Source organism: Barbatula barbatula, assembly GCF_947034865.1.
Source record: "Barbatula barbatula genome assembly, chromosome: 24".
In the NCBI taxonomy this organism is placed as follows: Eukaryota; Metazoa; Chordata; class Actinopteri; order Cypriniformes; family Nemacheilidae; genus Barbatula; species Barbatula barbatula.
The window spans coordinates 2,295,650-2,320,689 of record NC_136787.1 but is presented as its reverse complement, the minus strand read 5'-3'; the positions used below and the strand labels follow the sequence as shown (position 1 = coordinate 2,320,689).

The 25,040-nt window shown below is 40.0% G+C and overlaps 3 protein-coding genes and 1 long non-coding RNA gene across 4 annotated transcripts; 2 read left to right on the top strand and 2 right to left on the bottom strand.

Moving 5' to 3' along the window:
• Positions 1–2,891: 2,891 nt before the first annotated feature.
• LOC306889236 lies at positions 2,892–6,837 on the bottom strand. Its single transcript, XR_013786184.1, has 4 exons — positions 5,598–6,837; positions 4,530–5,066; positions 3,593–3,671; positions 2,892–3,345 (listed from the first exon to the last, which is right to left on the bottom strand). It is a non-coding gene; the product is annotated as an uncharacterized lncRNA (long non-coding RNA).
• Positions 6,838–8,311: 1,474 nt separating this feature from the next.
• cldn23.2 (claudin 23.2) lies at positions 8,312–10,905 on the top strand. Its single transcript, XM_079448137.1, has one exon. It carries the CDS (start codon positions 8,440–8,442, stop codon positions 9,202–9,204), a length of 765 nt encoding a protein of 254 aa, XP_079304263.1. The 5' UTR covers positions 8,312–8,439; the 3' UTR covers positions 9,205–10,905.
• Positions 10,906–11,438: 533 nt separating this feature from the next.
• On the top strand, positions 11,439–13,527 carry cldn23.1 (claudin 23.1). Its single transcript, XM_079448796.1, has one exon. It carries the CDS (start codon positions 11,462–11,464, stop codon positions 12,266–12,268), a length of 807 nt encoding a protein of 268 aa, XP_079304922.1. The 5' UTR covers positions 11,439–11,461; the 3' UTR covers positions 12,269–13,527.
• LOC306889638 (uncharacterized protein) lies at positions 12,929–16,810 on the bottom strand. The gene is made up of 5 exons (XM_079448797.1): positions 16,690–16,810; positions 16,359–16,384; positions 14,201–14,481; positions 13,828–13,904; positions 12,929–13,730 (listed from the first exon to the last, which is right to left on the bottom strand). Exons 1-4 carry the CDS (start codon positions 16,796–16,798, stop codon positions 13,856–13,858), a joined length of 465 nt encoding a protein of 154 aa, XP_079304923.1. The 5' UTR covers positions 16,799–16,810; the 3' UTR covers positions 12,929–13,730; positions 13,828–13,855.
• Positions 16,811–25,040: the final 8,230 nt, after the last annotated feature.

Below are 25,040 nucleotides of genomic sequence, written 5' to 3'. Positions count from 1 at the left end.
CTGCTTGAAAACTACAGGCCTGTCTCCCTTCTTCCCTTCATCGCCAAAGCCCTGGAGCGAGTTGTGTTCAACCAGCTCTCCTCCTTTCTCATGCAAAACAACCTCCTGGACAGCAATCAGTCTGGGTTCAAGACCGGTCATTCCACAGAGACTGCACTGCTCTCAGTCCTCGAAGCCCTGAGACTGGCAAAAGCATCATCCATGTCTTCTGTGCTCATCCTGCTGGATCTGTCTGCTGCCTTTGACACTGTCAATCATCACATCCTCCTGGCTTCTCTCAGTGCTATGGGTGTCTCTGGAATGGCGTTGCAATGGTTTGAGTCCTACCTCTTGGGTAGGTCATTCAGAGTGTCCTGGAGAGATGAGGTCTCCGCGTCCCAACAGCTCAACACGGGGGTGCCACAGGGCTCAGTGCTTGGACCGCTACTCTTCTCCATTTACATGACATCCCTCGGCTCGGTCATTCAGAAGCATGGCTTCTCCTATCACTGCTATGCCGACGACACACAACTCTACTTGTCATTTCAACCGGACGATCCAACGGTCGCTGCTCGCATCGCGGCATGCCTGAGTGACATCTCGCTTTGGATGAAGGATCATCACCTGCAGCTAAACCTTGCAATAATGGAACTGCTTGTGATCCCAGCCAACCCAAAGATTCACCACAACCTTGCCATTCAACTAGGCTCATCAACGATTACACCGTCCAGCACAGCCAGAAACCTGGGAGTGGTAATCGATGATCAGCTTAACTTCACAAGTCATGTTGCTAGCACAACCCGGTCCTGTAGATTCATCCTCTACAACATTAGGAATTGAAAAATTAGACCTTTCCTATCAGAGCACTCTACGCAAGTCCTGGTCCAGGCTCTTGTCCTGTCCAAACTGGATTATTACAATGCGCTTCTGCAATTCACCTCTCCAGATGATCCTGAATGCGGCGGCAAGAGTGGTCTTTAATGAACCGAAGAGAGCGCATGTAACTCCGCTCTTCATCCGGTTACACTGGCTCCCTGTTGCCGCCTGCATAAAGTTCAAAGCTATGCTCCTGGCCTACAAGACCAACACCGGATCTGCACCTTAGTATCTCCACTCGCTAATGCAGATCTATGTTCCTGCCAGATCACTGCGGTCTGCAAAGGAACAACGACTAGTGGTACTATCCCAAAAAGGAAAAAAGTCACTCTCCCGTACCTTCTCTGGATCTGTTCCACATTGGTGGAATGATCTACCAGCTGCTACAAGATCAGCAGACTCGGTTGCCATCTTCAAATGCCTAAAAACGCATCTCTTCCGTCAACACGTCGCTGATTGATTTTTCCTAATTCTCTTCCCTTTCCTTCTTTATAAAAAAAAAAAACCTTACTAACCTCACTATTCTTAGCTTTTTATACTGTGCTAGGCTTTAATGGACTAGTTTGATGCACTTATGTATTTTGTGGCCTATGTTGTTATAATTGCTTCCAATGTTTCCTCATCTGTAAGTCGCTTTGGATAAAAGCGTCTGCTAAATGACTAAATGTAAATGTAAACTTCACCTGCAGTGTAGGGCGGTGCAAGATTTGGTTCGAAATAAAGACCAGAGTGAGGCTGTGTGATGTTAGCGTTACTCTTCAACCTTGTCATCGACTGGGGGATGCGACGAACGACAGAAAACTCATCAAGAGGCATCAGGTGACCCCTGTTCACAACACTTGAAGATCTTGATTTCGCTGATGACCTTGGTCTTCTGTTGCACACACATTGTCATATGCAGGAAAAGACCTTTGCTTAGCAGGTTGGGCTAAGAATCAGCCCGACCAAGACTGAAGTCATGACCCTCAACCTCACCAACCCAGCATCAATCACAGTTCAACGTCTGGAAGTCATCCCAGTATAGAGTCAAAACTAAACTATGACTACGAGTTGTCTGCTATCAACCCTCCTGTGTGGATCAGAATGCTGGAGAATGACAGAGAGGGATCTCAACAAACTGTCTTCTTTCCACACTAAAAGTCTCAGAAGAATTCTCAGTATATTGAACCCACAACCTTATCCAAAGCATTGTATTATCCTATACATTTATATATAGGTTGTGTAATCCCCTGGGATCGAACTCACAACTTTGCGTTGTTAACGAAACACTCTTACCACTGAGCTACAGAAAAGCTCTCTCAATGTCTTCTCAATAGGCTATCAAAAAAGCTATAAAGGCCAAAAATAATAAGCACTGGAAAGGAACAAATGCATTGGGTCAGTGGGTGGTTGGAGAATTTTCCCCTGGCATCTGCTTACACACAGTCAGTCGACAGTTGCTGCTGCTTCAAGAGGCCCATATCCTCATGTGGTTTGTGCCACAGCTGAAACTAGAATTTCAGAAGAAACAGGAAACCGTCGTTGCTGTTGAACAGGTAACAAATACTTGTGAGAAGAAGCAAGATGTAACAAATAAGCTACATTTCTGGATTCAAATAAATTAAATACTATTACAGCATGTGTGAACAAAACACCAGATGTTTGGCTAGTCTTGTCCTGACCATTTGCTTAGTGGCTTATTTTAAGTCTCTAATAGCAGGGTTGGGGCTTCCTGCCATTACAATGTCAAGGGGATAAAACTCGGATTCTTTTGTTATTATTTACCCAAATAAACATTAAGCAGTCTTCAGATGAAGAGTTGGGGGCCACAGATGAACAGAAAGCAGTGATTACAGCATGGCATATAATAGGGTCACGCTGAGAGACCGGTAGTGGCTGGTGAGATTAAATGAGATGTTAAATTATGTACAAACACCAATGTTGTTCAAAATGATCTGCATTTACACGGATCTGCGAAAAAGAGTATGACCACTGGATTATGCATGTCAGGCCAGTGAATGGCGATGTCACTTTGTAAGGTGTAATTCACTACTTTTGTCAAAAATCAAGATTCTTTTTTTATTTAATGTTCACTTTAATACTGCATTAGCATACGACCTAAAACTTTCAAAATTCCAGTTTTTATTTCATTAGGAGTTCTTTAAAAGAAAGAGTATTATCAAGAAACATTTTGTGCAAAACCGACAGATCAATCCATGACTACATTCAATACACATAAATAGCAAAAACAAACAAGAAACAAGGACATTAAAAATTCACATCAAATTACCCCCAACACGGCATATTGTGCAGATGAATAGCATGATGCCTACTGTATATTAAGTCTGAAGTGGCATACAAATGTGATAACATACAGATGTAACCTACACATTCATGACTACTATTACTATAAGATAGAAATGAATCTTTTAGCCGTCAAACATTGGGTTGAAAAAATTTCCTTGAGAGCTGTGATTAGTGTCATCCAAGAGTCGTCCATAAGAAGACCGTCTGCAACACAACAAGCATATCATGTTCAAGCATCACCAACAATTTATTCTTAAATAATAATCTATCTACCAGATTTCAGATTGTGATCAATATAGTGTTTTGTACAGTAATAATTGGCTCTTTGGTATCTGCATTTGGTATTCCCTAATATTGTATATATAGTTCATGTTCTTTTTTTATAATACTAACAATAAAGTTTAAGGACAGACAAACAGAGGACAAAATATTGATTTCATACTTTACTCACCGCATTTTGAAGTAATACGCTCCACCAAGTACAATTATTACAATGGCGATGAAGCCAATTACAATGGCAGCTACACTTCCTAAAGGATAAATAAAGAATAAATAAAGAAACAATTTCATTTTATGAATCATACCTGACATGTACTGTTGCTCTTCTATTTTTTCATTGTCGCCCCAGAAAGATTTTTGAAGACACTTTTTTGCATAGATAAAATATTTAACCAAGCGATCATTATTTTAAAGATTGCACAAGCAAGTAGATAAATAATAATAATGTAAAAGAGACAGTACAGGCTAGTGTTCAAAATTAAAACTGATTTGGCAATTGGTTAAAGATATTGCAACACTGGCAGAATAATTTAAAGAGATTAAAGAAAAGAGTTCCGAAACAAATCTAGCAAAATGTGGTTGATGCCAATTTATATTTTAATCTATGGTATTCATAGACAAAGTGTGACCAAAGCATCCAACTACTCTCACTGTATACTTTTCAAGAAATTAGTATATTTATGAATATATGAATGAATAACCAACTGCCATTAAAAAATAAGATTTAGTCTTCGAAAAGGACATCATCAAAACAGGGAGCAAAGTGCAAACAAAACCTTGTTGCTTATTCAAAACTTGTGGAACATTTGAACCTTTATAGGAAAGGTGAGTGAATTGTTAATAGCTCAAACAGTTACTGTATTAAATATTAACTTGAAACTTTCAATTTTGCATGTCTGTGACCTTGTTTAATATCCAAGAATTTTAACTTTGCAAAATATGTTTAATATGTGTCTTAAAAGATCATTTAAAGTCATTATCAAGTCAAAAGTCATTAAGGACATTTCCAAACATGAAAACCCAAACCCCACAACACTCCCATGACCTGTGGGCTAGTGTAAAGTCAGAAAGTCAAATTAAACATATATTTCAACAACATAAACACATACCTGAGCTAAGAGCATCTGGTTCCTTTTTATGTTGGCCAACAGTGATTTTGTGTTGCCTTATTGTAAATGTTTTTCTGGTTGTTGATGATTGCTCAGATGATGACAGAAACACTTTAGAAGTAGAGGGTATCCGTTTTGTTGTATGTGCTGAAGGTGTTGTAATTTTTCCAATAGTTGTCATTGCCTTTGTGATTTCAGTCTTTAATGTCTGAGTTTCAGTAACAATACTCGATGGGGTTGTAGTCAATGAATCAGCCATATTGGGCTTGCTGGTGATCCTTATTGCAGTGGAGGTTGAATGAACACTAGAGGTTGTACTGGATGTTATATTAGATTCTGCTGAGGTCTCCACAAACGTTGTTGTTTGATTTGTAAATCCCATCATGGTAACTGATTCACTTGTTTGTCCCACTTTTAATGTGTTCAAATGTTTTGATGATGGTGATGCTGTGGTTGCAACATCTTTAATTCTGGTTAATTCTGCCATAGTTGGTGCCATGGATTTAGTCATTGTTGAGCCTCCAGTAATGACCAAACCTTTGTGTCAAACATACACGGACACATCGCCAAACAAGAAAATGGCAAGTGTTATGTTTGATAAATGTTTTGTTTGTATTACAAGCATTAGACTTATATACGTGTGCATATCAACAAATAAAACAACAGTAGCATCATGGAAATGAGAAAATGCAGGAAATAAAACAAACCCTTTTAGAGAGTCCTAATGTACAGTAGTTTAAATTAATATTTTATATCAGTTGTATTTACTGCAACTTCTTTAAAAAAATCTAAATCACGTTTATACACATGCAGTAAAGGTTGCATTTGGCATTAGTATTTTAAGGGGATTTTCCATGAATTGGTGACGTTGTAGATCTTTTGTCTATTTCACAAATTTTTATAAATAATATATAATTTCATGGGCTAAATGAGCCCGTTCATAAATATAAAATAAGTCAAACAACATATGGCCTATACGTAAATGTCCTGCCATTAATGCATTATACATGAAGTATACGTTTGAAAAGTTAACTTAAGTATTAATTTATCAAGATTTTATAAACGTACCTGTTAGTATCAGTATTGTTGAACAGAGCATTTTCGTTTCCTTCCTCATTCTGTTTAACCGTCCCTCTCTCTATCGTCACGTATGCGAGTTAAAAGGAAATAAAGACGCAGCACAGGGCGCGCAGTTTTGTCAGTTGTGCACGCCTCTGGTTAACTGTGCGACCTTTAGCGTTATGATACAAACAGATGCACATGTAGCAATATAACATTTTTAAATACGTTTGTTTAATAACGTGGCATGTAAGGTGTATTGTAATGATTAATAAATATGCATACTACCATTTCTTAAAACATTGGTAGATGAGCATTACATTTTATGCCATAGACAAATAAATTAAAAGATATAATAGCCCTATTAGAGATTAATCCACCTAGTCCCCTACCCCAATATAAAATTATCGTTAAATTAAAGCGTAGTTGTATTTAAAACATGTAGCCTAATTAACTCTGACAAAGGGACATTTTTTTAAAGCGTAATATTTTTAGCAAGATGCAATTTTGCCTGTTTTAACTTATGCGTTTCGTTCCATTTCATTTAGTCGTGGCTTCCGTAAATATAATGTGCCAAGGTGGTAGTTTAAATTGCATATGACCAAATTCACCACTAGATGACACACACACTACAGCAGTAAAAATGCTGGTGTAATTTATATCAGACATACAAAAGTCCCGACCTATTAAACGAACATTTAAATTATTTTTGAAGAGGGCACATGCTTATACACAAGCCTATAGAACTTCTATAAAGGACAATACCAGCAGGTTGTATACTGGACAGAATTGATTTGGGCAGACACAGCCAAGAAAGCGTCAAACCACAAAACCATTGTAGTTATACAATTGCGCATTAAAACCACATGGGGGGAGCAACAGGTCAATCTCATAGCATTTGTAAACCTGTAATACAAGTGTCCACAATATTATACTGTTAGGATAGTTCAGGTATTTAGAGGGAATACAAAAATAGAGCAATACACCAACGTTATTAATGTGCTCACCCGCATTACACGCTTATTACATGGTAAATATCTAAGCTTTCCTTCCCGCACAGCGTTTGAAGAAAACATCAACGCCGCCCGCCCAAGTTCAACATTCCGAAGACGCAAATTAACTTCCCAACAACCTATAACGTACACGGAATTACATTAACATACATCCCGGCAAGGCCGCTTTGTCAAGAAACTCAGCAGTAGCATACCCCCTCCCGATGAAACAACTTTTATCAGAAACAGGTGTGTGCAAGAAGCCTGTCTTCGTGACGTCATTAGCCCTCCGTTTTACTTGGGCTCAGCTGCTACACTTACCTTTGTGCGGATAGTTGACAAATAAACTGTAAATGTGTCTTATGGCGTGACAGCAAACATTTAGAAAACAAACGGTAAATAATATATTGAATAATTTGATTAATGTCTATGTATACTGTAAAATAGCATTAGAGAGATTTGTCTTCATTTTTTGTCACACCAAAGGACATGTAAGGTTTATTTTTCAACAGCGCACACACACGCACGCACACACAGACACATGATGTCATTGTGTTGTGCCATGCTATTTTACAAGACAAATACTGAAACTAATGGGTCAGGCTTATCTTCATTCCAAACCCATGACGATCTACCAGACTCTGTGACAGAATCTAGCTATATGAAACAATGTGGGTGCAGCTCTGTTTAAACACAGCAAGCATGTAGCTACTTTACTGTAGCCTACTGTGGGCAACTCAGTACATGTAGGCCTACTTCATTATTTCACAGGAGAATACTTTTCTATTAGTTGTTCAAACAACTATAGCTCTCCACTAATGTGACTTGCTCTTTAGATAAAGAACTGGCAGCTTGTGTGAAAAATATTTAAGGCAGTTAACAATTTGTTGTTTAAATAATAAGTGCATTATTATATGTTAATAGGATTAGAGAAAAACTCAATTTTGATTAAAGATATTAAAGAGGCGTATTGTATCTAGAATTGTACAGTTTTATTTAATTAACACTGCATATAGGAATTTATAGTCTGTCTGATATTTGACCTGTGTTTTGACTTGCATAACCTTATATGTTTTGCTTTTAGTCAATATGTTTTCTTGTACAGCTGCTTTATGACAATGAAAATTGTAAAAAGCGCTAAATAAATAAAGTTGACTTGACTATATTGTGTGTTTATTTGGATCTAAACATAAAGCAATGTGAAATGGGTTCATTAAGGGCGTATTCAGGTAGCACCTGTAGTTATTTTGGTGGCTCAGGATGTACGTCAGATAGGCGTTTATTGTTTGTATGCGTGGTGTTCTCTTCTCCTGAATGTTAGGTTATTGATTCTCGTTGAGTCTGAAACGTACAGAAATAATTAAAATGAAACAAATATGTAGGTTTTCACTCCACTGAGATGTTTCATGAGTCTGAAATATTTTCTAAAATAATACTGTTTCACGTTTTAGCCACTTGTGCAAACATAATACGTGGCGTCCTTTTTGTGGGCGGGGACCAAACATTTGCAGGACGTCGGTGTGTTCGGTCTCACTAGGCGCTGCACAGACCCTTCGGTGATATGATATAAGGCACCGCGAGAGCGAATGGAAAGCATAGAAAGCAGTCTGCTCTCGCGGTGGTTTGGCGTCACAAATCGATCTGTCTGCAAGGCGCCGCATGACTCACTTTGCTGTCGAAACTAGGATTAGTTTTGATAACAAGTAGACAGTCATGTGACTTATAAAACAATGGACACATTTTACGAGATCCTCCCTACAGAAGTTTCTGTCCTGCTGCTCTCATTACTCTTTTAATAAGTGTTACGTAAACAAGAACATCCTTTACAGCACTGAGTTTGGTAGGGCTGCTCACCTGCCATGAGAACACCTGGGATTTTTATCTGCGGGTTGGTGCTCGCACCCTGCGGGTGGATTTTAGACCTGACGAGCACGGTGGCACCAAACTGGCGCACCATCAATAATATCGCAGGAGAATCCAGTGATGTGGTTTATGAACAAGGACTCTGGGACATTTGCAAGACACATACATCATCCCGGGATATTCAGTGCAACCAACCGGACACAAACTACTTTAACAATCAGATCATCAAGATTGCGCAGGGGTTGATGTTGGCATCACTTATTCTCAATGGCATGGCCATTGGCGTGGCATCTGCTGGCGTCAGATGTTGGACCGATACACCACACCGTACAGTCGCTGGGATCGGGGGTCTTTTGATCTTCATCTCAGGGGTCCTCGCCATCATTCCAGTGGCGTGGTATACTCAAATGTTGACCTTGATCAGTTCTACGTCCACCGACATTCGTGTGGGATATTGCTTGGTGTTGGGCTTCATCGGCGGCATTATGGAAGTGATTGGAGGTTTGGTGATGTCCATCGGTTTATGTCGGTGTTGTGGCGATCAGTACCGCGGGAACAAGTCGAGAACAGATGTGCTTAAGTCCACGCGCGATCCATCTCCACTCCGCAGGGCAACTGTACCGAGTGTGAGCAGCAGCGCCAGCAGTGTCCCATATTACTCCAAAGATACCGACGTGGACTTTCCCAGGGCGAAAAGAAAGCCGGACAGTAGACCTGTGAACACTGCTTACACAACAAGACCATACGATTCAGATTTGTAAAAAACACACACATTTTCAAACCGTCTGCATTTACATCAAACAATGCTAAAACAATATATCACAACAATTAGAATGGATTGCTTTTATAATGGTCTCTGCGAGTCTCTACTGGTAATGTAAAACTACACATATTTACACAAAACACAGTACATTTTGTAGTTTTAAAACTGCTGAATGTTCGTAGTGCTATTCTCGGTGGAATACATTATAGGCTAATTTGTAGCCTATTAGCAAGGCAATTACACAGTTTAACCTAAATTATGCCTAGTAAACTGTATTGTCTTTCTTATGTGCAGAATCTGTGAAAATCATTTTTATGTCATTGGTGCATGGTGATTTGGCTCATGCCAAGTTACAAGTTTTACTGGGTAGTCAGACGTGATCTCATGTTTTTTATGTGATGTCACTGGATGTGTTCAATATAATTCTAGTTTTATGTAGCCTACGTGTCACAGGTTTGTCAGGTTTTCTCATGTAAAACCATCCAAATATGATACATATCTGTAGTAGAACCAAACACTAGTGTGGTTTTATACTTTTAGTATGCTTGTAAGGCCGTCATAATTTGGAATGCAGTACCTCCAATGACACCTGACTTTTTAAATTAACTTTTTGAAGAGTTGTAATCTGTATTGTGTAAATGTTTATTTTTTCAGTGTGATCGTTCTATTTTGTGTAGTTATACATACTACAAACAGCAAATACAGTTAGCTAAAGAACGTTAATCTTTGAAAAGCATTAGGCCTACATAGCCTACTTAAAAGGCAACAATTGTTGCAGGAACATCCTTTGTTCAGTGGGGTCAGAGGAGGGTAGGGAGGCAGAGACTCCTCGAAATTCGTAGCTAAAGCTTTCAAATGAACATTCACATTCATAAAGTTGTTAACACCTTGACGATAACCATAAATGCATAGATTTTTTGTTTTGATTTGCGTGAACAGGCGACAATCACATTGCATTATACGCAGTGTCAAATAACAGAATTTAATTTCCTTCCTTCAGAAGCGCTTTCAAAAACAGGCAGAAGGGAGGACTATTCAAATCGAAAGTATCGATCTGTCATTACCAAAACCAATAGATGTCATTATCAGATTTAGCAAGCTTGACATTGAGACTCAAGCCAGCATAACAAACGCGAGTCTGTTGAGTGAAAACAAAGACTTAGGAAACACAGCAACCGAAGAGAAAACACCCCGTTTGAAAAAAACTATTGAATCACAATTATTGCGGACCGATAGTCCGTGTGTTTTTGACACGTTTATGACAGGACCCTAAACATTTGTGAAAGTAAACGAATTGATCGACCTGGGCCCCATTCATACATTTATAAATTATTGCGTTGTATTTGTTAGTTTTTACTGTGCGATTTGCTCTAATAATTACGGAAATATTGGCCTACAATGTCACGTTTTATTCGGATACAGGAGGATATCAGGCAAAAGGGTTTAATCAAACTGTTTAATTCCACCACTGCCTCTGGTGTTCACAAAGTGAGATAAAAGACCTCTGTATAAGATATTTTAGAGTATGTGGTAATTTTGTACCTGACATGCACCCATCAATGTTGTTTATTTTCCTGTATTTTACGATCATCGATCTGAAGGTAAAACACCCAGCAAGGTGAACTGTGATTTTGAAGTATATTAATTGCTGATTGATATAATATATAGCCTACACATAATAAAAACTATTTTTAAATTATGTTGAGTGCAACTTGTTTTCCTGTTAATTTTCTGTCCTTTTAGGTCACAGTTTTATGAACGTTTTAGGCTAAATCAGTTCATTTGATATTGTCCAGCAAATTTCTCAATCAACCTGAATTAACCATATAATAATTAATGAACTGTATAAAATAACACGTATAACAACAGCAAATGGAGTATGTGTTTAAATATATGATATTAACATGACCTGATGATAATTTAAGGCAGTTTAAAAGAGGCTGAAACCAACATACGAAACCACTGCTAAACAAATATGCAAATATGTCTTTGACTCAAAACATTATAGGTAGAAAAACGCAATTCTAAAACCGTAGTCTTCTCTGTTCACCCTTTAGTCACACATACTGGAATTCCATGTCTGGTTGAGAGAGCGGCATGCAGTTAAAACCAGTTTAAGATGAAGCAAACGTTCAAGACCACACCCCTTCAGATGCTAATCAGACAGATCCACCTCCAAGTTTCAGTATGTTTCTTCTTAAGCACCAGAAAAACTTCATTCCCTTTAGAAGGGGACAGCAGCTATAGCCGCAACCATGAGAACTCCAGGTATCCTGATATTTGGCATGGTCTTGGCACCCTGTGGATGGATCCTGAACCTGACTAGCACTGTTGCGCCCAACTGGCGCACCATCCACTCCCTTGCTAATGAACCTCAAGACTTGGTGATGGAGCAAGGAATCTGGGACATCTGCAGGACTTTTACAACGTCAAGAACACAACAGTGTAACCAACGAAGCAATGACCAAACATATTTTGACTATCAGATTATTTCTGTTGCTCAAGGCATGATGATCGCGTCCTTGATCGTGACCGCAGTGGGTTTGGCTGTGGCAACGCCTGGAGTCAGATGCTGGAGAGACAATCCCAGATGGAAGCTGGCTTCTCTTGGCGGTCTCCTTATTTTCTGCTCTGGGGCCCTGACCATCATCCCAATTGCATGGTACACCCACTTATTGACCAGCCTCAACTCCACCTCGATCAAAAGAGACCCAGCAAGAGCAGATGATATTCGTGTAGGATACTGCATTGTTCTGGGCTACATTGGGGGCATCATGGAGGTCCTTGGGGGATTTGTGATGTTCCTTGGGATATGCTCCTGCTGTGGAGGTCGGAACCGTGGAGAAAAGCCTCAAACCAACACAGTCAGAGCAACATTTAGACCAACACCTATACCAAGGGTCAACATACCAAGAAGCTATGATGTAAGCAGTGAAAGAAGCAGTGTACCATACTCTAAAAAGTCTCTGGATGATGACCTGGACTTCCCAAGAGCAAAACCTCGAGACATGGGGTCTATTAACACATCATACAATGGCAGGCCTTACGATGCTGATCTGTGAAATTCTACAGTTTATGATATATTACTCGATCACTTTGTGTACTTTGACAAAAACTTTCAAGACCACATGGCAGATTGAACACTTTGAAGGAACACACTTTGTACAAAACTTGTTACCACAAGTCATATAAAAGGAAATACGTTGAGTCATTTATTGGACTTGCCATTTATGTGCCAAAGGTTGAATACAAAGGTTCTAAATTTGCCATTTAAAATGACCTAAACATATCCTTCTGTTAAAATGAAGATACGTTACTTTATCTGTAAGAAATTACTTTATATAATTATAAGCTGTGCAATATTCTCCTTTGGTGTGTAAATAAAACGTTTAACTAAAATAATAAACACCCTACAAAGTCATAGGGTTTTAGGACTGAATTTCTGTGATGTGGTATAACCAGTAAAACAGGTTGGTTACGTTTTTGCTGGATGCCTAGCAATTTGAGAAACATTTAAATTGCCAAGTGATCCATTAGCCACGTGAAGGAAACTCTATAAATAAAATTTGGCATGATGGACATTAAGTTATATTTTGTACAGTTTATCATTTTAATCAACACACTCTATAAATTAATTTAACCTTTAGGCCTATTTATATGAACAGAATCAGTCTATTTATATTTAAAATTGGTAAGTATATAAAATGCCTTCAATCAGGATTCAGGAATGATCACATTAGTCTTTATTCAGATAGAACTTGGAAAACAAATTGTTGAATATTCAACTATCATGGTTTTAAACTTTAATTAACTGAACTGCTTTTTTGACACTGTATAAGATGATTTCAACATGAAGGAAATATGAGTTTGGTTCCAAAATGAGATAACTCCTGTTTTTTTTATTGGGCATTCTAATTAATATCACTAAACTGCACATTTGTTCTTTCAACAAAAAGTCTATCAACAAGAACTCTCTATCTTTATAATAAAACACTGTCCAAATAATTCTGGTAACACTGCACAGAAACTAGACCAACTTCAAACTTAAATAAAACATGGTTCAATACAGTGTTGTTGTGACACTTAAAAATATGATGACTGTGTTCCACAAAAGCAACCTGAAACACCTGCCTGTGACTGGTCCATTAAACCCATTCAGTATTTATTCAAACTTTGTCAGGACTAAAGTAATTATAACATTAAAATTACCAGTTGCATACATGGCATTGTCAACATGTTTATGGTGACAGACATTCATCTCCCCCTACAGGTGTGTCAACCAAATTCATCATCAAGTTTTGAACAAAAACAATAAAGAGGGCTTTCATAAAACTTTTCGTATACGATCATACTCAATCAGGTGCATTATAGTACCAACTAGAGGTTTTCATTTCATCTGAATAATTGTATACATAGTATGTAAATAACATTTAAAGATATACATACAAGTGTTACATGACATGGTGAAACCCTGTATCATTTAGGGTAAAAGTGCTGAAAGCTTTGATGGCTCCATCTCAAATTCTGTTAAGAGGAAAACAGCAAGAGGCAGGGAGAGAGTTTGTAATCTTATTGTAACCTTATGTGTTTGAGTGTGATCTCTGGTGGAAAAATGGCAAACCTGTTCTATGGCATGTTGCATTGAGATGTTAAATGTGTGCTCCATTTCTTCCTAGAGCTTCTTCAGTTGTCCTTTTTCTGAACGGATAAAATCAGTTTATGTAGTTTGAAAACACCACAATCACATAGCTTTGTATTGAACAATTATCATGAAATAAGTTACTATGGCACACACCACTATTACTATTGCTCATACTTGGGGTTTGTGCGGCTTGTTGAAGCAATGTGTAACACATTCAGCGTACCTTAAGCAACTTGATATCAATGTCCTGACCACATCTCCAGTTTTATTTTTTTAAATGTATTTTTTTATAATGTTTTACAGTCACACTATGCATAAGAAAGCGCAGAGATGTTTTGGAATTAAGTCCTACCTCCGCTTTGCCTTTTGCCGAATGAATGCCAGCAGAAAGATCAGGATGATAAAGGCAATGAGGAATGCCAAGGTGCCAAGGGTGAGTGGTAAAGAGACAGCCTCATTGATAGTTTCATTACAGGTGTCACCCATGTAGCCCAACTTACACTCACAGACCGGTACCCCATTTACCACCACACATCTTCCTTGGATGCATTTGTCAATGGCACAAGTGACTAGTGAATTAGACATGCCACCATCGGCCAGAGGGTTGATGGTAGGGACAGACATGTTGAAACTCTGCAGAGCAACAAAGAAAAATGCAGACTTGATTTGTAGGAAGCTCATTACTTCTCAAGACATACATGGGCATATAAATTGCAGAGTATAAATAAAAGTTAAGTGGGCATTTTGATATCTTGAAATATATATTTTGCTGATATTTATACCGCTGAAAATGTACTGTTCAGTCCAAAATTATTCATAAATACATCCAAAGAAGGCTGTGAAAATAAATCTGCATCTTTTGCTCTTTTATTTTAAAGATTTATAAAAATCTTACCTTTCATTACAAAATAAGAATTTAAATGGGGCGGAATCTCACTTTGAAATGAATGTTTTTCTCTAAAACATCTTGCTCATAATAAATCATAACCTTTTATTCAATACGTTTTGCCAAAAGCTCTGAGTCTTTGCCTAATGCCTGATAAGTTTGGAGAACATACAAGTGTTTAAAGACAATTCCTTTATAACGTATTGCTCCAGACCGTTCAGAGTGCCATGTTGGTACTATTCCTCTTCAGTTCTCTCCACTCATTTTTAACAGGGTTTAGGTCAGGTCAGGATGATTTTAGATCATTTTCCATTTGGAAGATTTAAACTTGGCTCATTATGTGACTTCTAGCAGGGAGAGTAAGGTTTAGATTTTTTATCTACTGATATTTGCAAAAATCCATTTATCTGAACAAGATGTCCAGGATCTTCAGCAGAGAATTATGTCCAAAACAAGATACACAGCCATGTAAATAATTTTACAAAAGGGGTACTTTTTTCCTGTGCACACCAAACAAGTGTTTTCTGATACAAAAATTGTTTTATCAGACTATATAACATTTGAAACGTAACCGACAATAGTGGATATTCTTATGGAATGGGCTCTTTGGTCAGATGAAACTAAAAAGTTGTAAAAACACAATGGGTTTGGTGCACACAGGAATATAAAGTAGCCTATGTGTAAAATTATTTACACTGCTGTATAATCTTAATGTTTTGGGCCTAATTCTCTGCTTGAGATCCTGGACATCTTGTTCTGATAAATGGCATCATGGATTCTATCAAATATCAACAGAAAAAAACGTAATCTTCTAACTGGACAATTATAAAAAACAAACATCAAAATCAAAACAAAAAAGGTCTCAGCACAAGACCATGGTCATTCCAGTTCCCTGACCTGAACCCTATAGAAAATGAGTGCAGATAACTGAAGAGGAGAAGCACCAACATGTAACTACCACTCGGAAGGCTCTGAAGTAATACTGAAAAAGAAAGAGTATTTTATCTATTGTCAGATGCTGAATAAAAGTATATTAGAGAAAAATATATATTTCAGAATTAGATTCCCCCATTTAAAATTCTTATTTCATAATGAAAAGTTGTTTTTAAATAAAAGATCAAAAGTCTGAAAGCTGCAGATTTTATTATTATTATATTTATCTATAGGGTATAATATAATGAATAATTTCGGGCTTTACTGTACACTTTCACAACAACGATACAAATATCAGCAAAAACTCAAAACCCAAACAACTCTCAAAGCAGCAAAAGGGGTCATTTAAACTTTTAACAATTGCTTGAGTAAACAACAACTGTTTGCAGTCATTTTAATTTGAAGAAGGTTATTCTATGATAACTATCCTACTTACCATTACTGTTCTATTGAACTTTTTTGTCATTTTAGAAAGACTTAACTTTCATATCCTTTGGTAAACACATTAAATAGTTATTTTTAGGCAAAGCAAACCGCTTAATTGGGCAAAATAATGCACAGGTACTACAGTCATACGAATAAAAACAGCTACACAAGCACTAATAAAACGTACTGTCAATGTAAGACTTAAAGGTGAACTTTAAGTCAAGCCAACACTATCTGTCTGCGCAAAAGACGTTTAAGTACTTACCATTCCAAACTCAAAGGTGGAACACCCTGACAAGTAAAGATGACAGGAATGACATTAGAGTTTATATCGAAAAAAAGTGGCGGACAAAATTAAAGACCGTGATTTCGAGAACGCTGTAAATTCCCTGACACCAGACAAATTAACCTTCAGAGCAGAACTGAGACCCACCCATTCAACACAATAGCAGGTGAAACATGACTCTTATCTGATTCTGAACGAGCAAGGAAAACTGAACTTCAGGGCAAATAAGGTCCACAACTAAATATTACCCGCATAGTAAAAGTTTAAATATATGCTGTTACTAAATTAAATTAAATATATGCTTACGAACTTTGACTCGTGGACACCGGCACTGAGTTTGACACCCGTACAACAATCGAAAAGTTCTTTTGGAATGATGCTGCATTCAGTTCACTAATCACACTTCGATCGGTGCGCATGCGCTCCCCCCGAATCGTAATTCGTACGTGCGATTTGAACCGGCTTTCACGTGCAGCATCAAAATACCGCGAGAGCGTTTCGAGAACCGGCTAGCTCAGCCGGTGCAGCATCTCAGAAGCGGCTTCACAAGGCAATATTATCCGATTGCAATATCGGAGGCAGCACTTCTAGGACCCTAATTGGTTTTTACAGCACCACCTACCCAATCGTAATTAGGAGAGAACCGTAATACCAAGGACCCTAGTTTTTGAGGACCGAACTAAGACAGTATTTCCAACCAAATATAATTTCTAATAAAAGGTTTATTACACCCAAATACTATATTTCATGCAATTAAACCTTATTGCTAACTGCTGAATGTTGAATAATTATTGTGACTAACTAGCATACTATAATAGGTAAAAATATTAAAATAAACACGAAATAACCTTTTCAGTCACTAGAATCAACAACATTTCAGGTACAGAGTGAAGACACAATGATGACTCTGGGTGCAGATTTCAGATTGTGTTTATTTTATAAAATCACAACTGGACCAGTTGAACAGACACACACAAAAACAAAATCATTTGTTTAAATGAACCACACTCATGCATTTCTTCATTGAATCTTAAGAGAGATAAAGGCATAGCGAGAAAGAGAGAGAAGTGAATTAAATAATATACAGTCAGTTGAACACTTTCAATTCCCAAATTTTTTTTTTAATTCTCAAAAAATGTAAAAGTTCTTAGTGACCACACACATACATTTTTTTTACTTTTCCTGATCTTAAAATATTTAAAGAGCAGATACTCTCATGAATTGTGTGGGGAGAACCCAAATGCAGGCAGACACGGGGATGAAGGAGTTAATCCAAAATAAACTTTAATACAAACGACAAAACAAACACCCACGATGGGGGAAACCACTAACCAAACTAGATACAAAACTGAAAACAAACACTTCCCACAAGGGGGGCAAAAATAACCAAACACAAACAAGGTACTTCAACATATACATACAGTATTGACAGGAACAAGAACTAGGAACATGACCAAGGGAACAGGTACAAGCCAGGAAACATGTACAACGAACCAGCACAAGACAATAGACAAGAGGGCATTAAATAGGGAGACTAACAAAGGAGATAACGATGGGCAGGTGTGGGTAATGAGACACAGGAGGAAAGCTATACTAGGAACAAGATGGGCAGGGCCAAATGACGAGACTGGAGAGAACGCATATTATGTCCTGATTGACAATAATATGTTTCTCTCCGCATAAAACACATAGGTCTGTCATGATTCTGCCCCTAGACCAGAAAATCAAGACAAGAGTAGGCAGAATCATGACAAGATACAAAGTATGCAGCAGTACCTACCAATTGGATGTTCTCCCCTCTTTTCTAAATTTTAGTATCCCTCTATTAAATTCTTTCACTTCACTGAAAAGAAAATGGAGAACATAATCACTGCTGTGTTAACAGAAATACTGTTAACGCTTAGAAACATTGTGTAACAAAAATTATACTCTTACCTCTGATGATAATCTGGACCAGAGATGAAGGCCTGCTCCGCATCCTGCAGTGAAAATTATTTCAGCCTAGCCAGGCCATATATGTTGGCCTATCACAATAAAATGGTAAATTGAAATATGCACAGGTCTGTACATAATCAGCATACAGTATAATATACAGCAGGGCTGGACTGGTAATCTGGCATACCGGCAAATGCCCGGCGGGCCGATGCACTTGGGGCCGGTTGATATAAAATGTTTTTTTTATTTGCCAACGACCGGCCCATAAAGCAGGGACAGCGGCCCATTGGTTCATTATCCATACTGACACTGGGCTGGCCCAACATCTCTTAGGGCTAGGGCTCCACCCCTCCCCCTCGGTTTCTTGTGTCAAATGCAGTCAGTGGGTCAGAGCCAGGAATCTGTGGATATAGGATGGAGAAACAAAAGCACAAGGGCAAGGAGCAGTTGCGGGCCAAACAAATAAAAATTCTAGAGGTTGATGCCTCAACATGTGCAAAAATAACCGACATGTTAAGTGCTGTAGCTTCAGTTTCCAAGCCTATAGTAGCTTACCTAACGAAATTTAGCAAAAACAGGTGAACATAACACATGGAGGAGAGGTGACAAGCCATGGCGGCACCCAGGCAGAGGAGTAGGTGTCTGATAGTGAAGTCAAGGAGAGACAGAGTGAGTAGGAGAGTGTACTTGAAACGGTAAGCAGTGTTGGGCAGTAGCGTCGCTACAAGCAGTGATGCTACTAGCTTAACTACATTTTTCAGTAGCGTGGTGGTAACGTCGCTGTTTTCTGAATCAAATAGCTTTTCAGTAGCGAAGCTCTTTTGTTGATCAAGTAGTGCGGTAGCGTCCACACAAGCTAACGTTACATATTACCAAACATTTCTGAAGAACAAGCTCATATCGGAAACACAACTGCTAAGGATCACCGATCTTGGTCCAGTAAGTGACGCCACCACCATACAGGGACCGGCCGGTGACTTCTTCGTGTTTTACGGTAAACAGCTTTTTGGTGCATTACTGCCACCTTCTGCTCCGGACGGTGACATCACAGTGTGTGGGCCTGGTTGCACCACGACGAAGATGATGATTTACCTAAATTAATGAATATTATAGTAAGACAACATAATCGTTGTCGCTATTGTAATGTCTGTCAGATTGTCACCTACTGCACTAGCCACTCAGTCAGCTAAAGTCAAATAACACATCATAAGCTATTTTGCATTGTTTTTGTAGCTAGGTTAGCAGGGTTAACTTATTCAATTGCAACTTCGGCTGATTATTCTAATGTTAACTAGCTTTTATAACATGGAGCACATTGTAATTGACCGAGTTGCAGAGAAGAGCAAACTACTGAGGAAACTGCTGTTATTGTAAGGTGAGTTGAGATTATTGATATTATTATAAAAATATTCATAATATTGTAGACTGAAAATGTGACTCGTTATTCTCTCTCTCTCTCTCTCTCTCTCTCTCTCTCTCTCTCAGGATGCCCTCACGTTTTAGTTCGTTGTCTTTGATGTTCAGAGCACCATGGAGCCATTTTCACTAAGTAAGTATAAAATATGTGCAACCATCTCTCTACATTGTTATATATTAAAGATACTTGTATGGGGATCATTTTTCTCATTCAGTTATCATTCTCGTCTCTCTCTCTCTCTCTCTCTCTCTCTCTCTCTCTCTCTCAGGCTGCCCTCACTTTGTGTAGGCCCTACTCCACTGCCACCTTTGGTCACCACGGAGTCAGTCAAGAGAGAGTGTGTACACTGGTCCATGGCACTTAGTTCTCAGCTTTGTAGGGGTTTTTGGGAATGGAAAAGTAGATATGCATATCTACAGGGACCGCAAGGATGGTGTACTGGCTGGTTGTGTCCGACCGATTGTGGTGGGCTGGTCTGAGCAAAAATGCCAGCCCTGATATACAGTAGGCTGTAAAAGGACAGAAACATGCACAATACATTACATGTATACAAGGATCTCCCTTCTTGGATTGTTATGTAAATTGTTTATTCTATATATTAATGATATCTGTAAGGTATCCTATTTGTTAAAATGTGGCTACAATTTGAACGAGCTCACCAAAGTTGAAGACTGGAAAAATGTTGCCTTGTCTGATGAGTCTTGATTTCTGTTGAGACATTCAGATGGTAGAGTCAGAATTTGGCGTAAACAGAATGAGAACATGGATGGTGGTGGTGGTGTAATGGTGTTGGGGACGTTTTCCAATTGGGCATCGTTTAAATGCCACAGCCTACCTGAGCATTGTTTCTGACCATGTCCATCCCTTTATGACCACCATGTACCCATCCTCTGATGGCTAGCTACAGCAGGATAATGCACCATGTCACAAAGCTCGAATCATTTCAAATTGGTTTCTTGAACATGACAATGAGTTCACTGTACTAAAATGGCCCCCACAGTCACCAGATCTCAACCCAATAGAGCATCTTTGGGATGTGGTGGAACGGGAGCTTCGTGCCCTGGATGTGCATCCCACAAATTTCCATCAACTGCAAGATGCTATCCTATCAATATGGGCCAACATTTCTATAGAATGCTTTCAGCACCTTGTTGAATCAATGCCACGTAAAATGATGGCACATAGTTCTGAAGGGGGTCAAACACAGTTTTAGTATGGTGTTCCTAATAATCCTTTAGGTGAGTGTAGTTGTACCAAGATCCATAAAAGGGAGGAAGGAGGCGGGAACCGGGGTACGTAAAAATACTTTTTAATAAAATAAACAAACAAAGTACAATGCCTCCCATACGGTCGACTGCCGGCCATACAAACATAATAAAACCACAACAAACTCCAGGCCTGGTCCTCTCTCACTGATGGTCCGGTCGCTCTTCCACTTATGTTCCCGATCTCCTCGGTGATACGAGACCTCAAATCCCGGCTCTCTTCCCGCCTACCTCACTACATACCCCCATCGAGAGAACGGGAGCACTCTGAGCGACCAGAATGAGAGAGGGGAGAGAAGAAGAAAATCAAGTCTGGTTCCCCGACATGCTGCCGCTCAGTCCTCACCAGGCCGGCAGTGGCTCGTCTGGTAGGGAGCGGGTCCCCCGTCCCGTGGTCCTCCCCCTTGGGTAGACGGACGCATGCTCCGGCCTCTGGCAGGCGGTGGCCCATCCCGGCTCTTCCGCCCCTGGTCCTCCCCCTTGGGTGGATGGACTCAGGCTCCGGCCTCTGGCAAGCAGTGGCCACTCTCGGATCCCACGCTCGTACCCTATTGGGCCGACGAGACATCCCGCCTCGACCAAGGTGCTCGGCGATGAGGTCTCCTCCGCTCCAGAACCATCGCGTCGGGCAGTGGCAGTCTCTCGTCCGTGCTGCCTGAACTCTCCAGCACCACGAGGCCACTGTAACAAGATCCATAAAAGGATGGAGGCAGGAACCGGCGAACGTAAAAAAAAACTTTAATGAAATAAACAAACAAAGTAAAATGCCGGCATCTCCCATACGGTCGACTACAGGCCATTTCAAATGCTATGGGAGAACGTCTTTGTTCGACCGGTTGGGAAGCACGTGTGTCAAACACGGCAAAATCTTTTGGCTTTAATTAACCTTAGCAGGTGACGTGGCTAATTACACCCACACCTGCAGGTTATAAATACGCGTGGATTGAACGTGTCTTCAGGTTCCAACTTTGTCTGAAAGGACATCCAGCACCCCTACAGTGCGGCATTGAGGCGCAGCATCTCGTTCCCGCTTTTTCAGGGATCAGGGTTACAGCCAAAAAACCTGAGAAGTTCCCTATCAAAAGCTACTCTCGATGCTGCAAATACCAAGAATACCAACGCCGCCGCACTGGAGGTGTCTGGGAGGTTGTGTGGTATGTGTGCACAAGCCAAGAAGAGGGATCAGACGTGACTCTGGGATATAGACTCCAGGACATGTGAGCCTGGAGTAGCATGGACATCCAGACTATAAAATCTGACAAATGTGTGCGGAGAAGACCAGCCCGCCACATCACACACTTGCTGCAAGGGGACACCTCTTGCTAAGGCCATAGAAGATGAAACCCCTCTTGTTGAATGAGCTCATACGCCTACAGGTGAAGCTTGACCACGCACCTCATAGGCCAGAGCAGTTGCATCCCTCACCCAATATGACATTATTTGCCAGGTGGCAGCCACTCCTTTGTTGCGGTTCCCATAACATATGAAAAGCTGCTCCGATTTACTGAACTGGCTAGTGCAGTGGATGTAATTCTGAAGAGCACGTACTTGACTATTGCCAAGTCCAATAACGGTACAGTCTGTCTAGAAGGAGGCTGCCTCGCTCCACCACTAAAGCGGGCGGCTAAAGGGTGTTTTCCCACAGAAACCCCATCAATCAGGGCGAGTCAGGCCGAAATGGCAGCCACATAAACCCTGAGAGTATCTGGGTTTGTCCTTAAGGACAGTTTCTCTTGCAGACAACACTGAAACAATCTGGCAGTGAATTGGGTCTGCATGGTGTACCATGCACCATCTATCAAAAACGCTCAATCTAAGGGCGTAGCTCCTTCTAGTGGAGGGAGCCCTAGCACTTTAAATAGGCTCTGCTACATCGAGCGGAAGCCCCGAACCTCTCAGCTGGTGCCCTTCAGGGGCCAGACATGGAGGTTCCACAGCTCGGGATGGGGATGAAACACTGTCCCCGTGCCTGAGACAAAAGATCTCTCCTGACTGGGATGGCCCATGGCGTGTCTTCCAGGAGGGATACTAAGTCTTAGAACCAGAGTCCGGTTGGCCAATGGGATGCTATCAATAAGAGACGAGACCCCTGTTGACGGACCTTTGCCAGGACTCACAGGAGCAGAGCTATTGGAGGAAATGCGGATGCCCTGGAGTTGCAGAGGAGATAGAGCTGCATCCATGCACTTTGCCTTTGGCTACAGCCCTTTCTACCCATGGAGAGATACCGGGCAGCAGTTTCCAGAGAGAGGGCTTTTTCAGAGACGAGGATTTCCTAGGGGAGAGATAGCTCGCCAGTGTCATACACCATCGTGTACCCCTGTGGTCTCGAGCCAACAATAGTCGAATAAATCAACGTTGACGGCTCGAAAAGATGGGAGGAATGAGGTCTCTGCCAGGACCGAGATACCCCGGTGTGGAGATCCTCAAAAAAGGGGAGGCAGATACCTGTCGTCTAGTTTTGAGTGCTTGTGGGTCTCTTGTTCCTGCAACCTTTTGAACTTAAGGCAGTTGACTGCATTCGTCACCACCCCGAGAAGCTTGTGCAACGCTTTTGCGTTACGAGAGGAACGCCTCCAAGGAGACGCTCTCCAAGCCCGCAGAAACAAGGGATGCCTCTTACTCTGCCCGATCGGAAGAATTGCCGTCGGAAGCGGATGTTGCGACTTGGTGAGTGCACAGTGGAAACGGCTTCCGTCTCCAGAGGCTCGGCTAAATCGAACCGTGAACCCCAGGTCAGGGAAGAGGCGTCTCGGTCACTCTTAAAGAAAGAACGTCAAGCACAGAGAACTCTGATGTCAAACACCTCAGAGTTCGCACTCTCCCTCTAGCCCCAGGGTAGCATGATCAACCCACAAGCACTCAAAATAGAATTCATGTCTGTCCAACTCGTCAAGGAGCCTCTGAAACAGAGGCACACATTTCCGCTCTGGCACACATTTCCGCTCTGGACTAGACATGACTTTTGTTACTCTTCTAGTTATATCTAAGTAACCTCAGTGCTTAGAATTACAATAATAAGCCCTAATCTGCTTTGAGTTACACTATACTTGCTAAAACGCAACACACATGCACACAAAGCGGTCCTTGAAGAAAAAAGAACCTGAAGATGCGATCGCGCCACACGTATTAATATTAGCCACGTCACCTGCCGAGGTTATTTAAAGCCAAAAAATTTTGCAACTAGCTATACAAACCCCCAAAACCTTCTTCAGCTGAACACTGCTCACAGTTAAAATACAGTAAAGTACAATATCTTTCTGCCGTGTTCATTTACTTACTGCTATTAGCAAAACAATTGTAATGTAGGTACAGTATGTAGATAACGTATTTATAAATGGGTTAATTATAGGAACAAAAGCATGTTGTTTGAATCAAACTGTTGTCTGAATGCTGTCTGTTTTGAGACCTGTTTGACATGTGACTATAACGAAAATGTTTCTGGGTTGCTCTGGAAAAACATCTTTAATTTGTTTATTAAATGCAAAATATACCAGAAAAGTTTGAATATTAAATAATCTTTAACTAGTGTAAAGTAGGCTTGGTACATGATTTTCAGGGAAAAAAGAGAACTAATGAATACCTTGTTTTCCGCACTCAATGTTTTCAAATAAAATAAGTTGTCCACTTTTTGCCTTTTGTTTCAGTCTTAGGGAATATCAGTTATCGTCTACCAATGATAAATAATTATCGGTTATCGGACAAAAATGCACATATCGGTGCATCCCTACTTTATTTAAAAACAACCCGCAATTTACCGCATGATTTACTAATTTTACATTAAGTACCTCTTAAGTAGGCCACATTTCAGTAGGTAAAGGGGAACAATATGGAAAGTTTGGGGATTAAGGGGTAAAAATATATATATTTATACTAAAAGTATTTCAATATTACGTGGTATGCATGACCTACAGTATGCTAGACAACAATGGGAGAAAGTTAGCATTAGCACGCGTTCCACACAGTCTGGGCTGTCTGTCTGCAAATTTTGACTAGGATACATTTTTATTTGATTGTTTTTAGGATTTTTTGGGGGGAAAAATC

What these genes read in the sequence shown, in the direction of transcription:
- cldn23.2 (XM_079448137.1), top strand. Translation starts at nt 8,440, where the DNA reads ATGAGAACACCTGGGATTTTTATCTGCGGGTTGGTGCTCGCACCCTGC.
- cldn23.1 (XM_079448796.1), top strand. Translation starts at nt 11,462, where the DNA reads ATGAGAACTCCAGGTATCCTGATATTTGGCATGGTCTTGGCACCCTGT.
- LOC306889638 (XM_079448797.1), bottom strand. Translation starts at nt 16,798, where the DNA reads ATGCGCACCGATCGAAGTGTGATTAGTGAACTGAATGCAGCATCATTC. An exon ending in CCACCTTTGAGTTTGGAATG is followed by an intron (nt 14,482 to 16,358) that starts GTAAGTACTTAA and finishes GTTGCTCTGCAG; the next exon opens with AGTTTCAACATGTCTGTCCC. An exon ending in CGGCAAAAGGCAAAGCGGAG is followed by an intron (nt 13,905 to 14,200) that starts GTAGGACTTAAT and finishes TTATCCGTTCAG; the next exon opens with AAAAAGGACAACTGAAGAAG.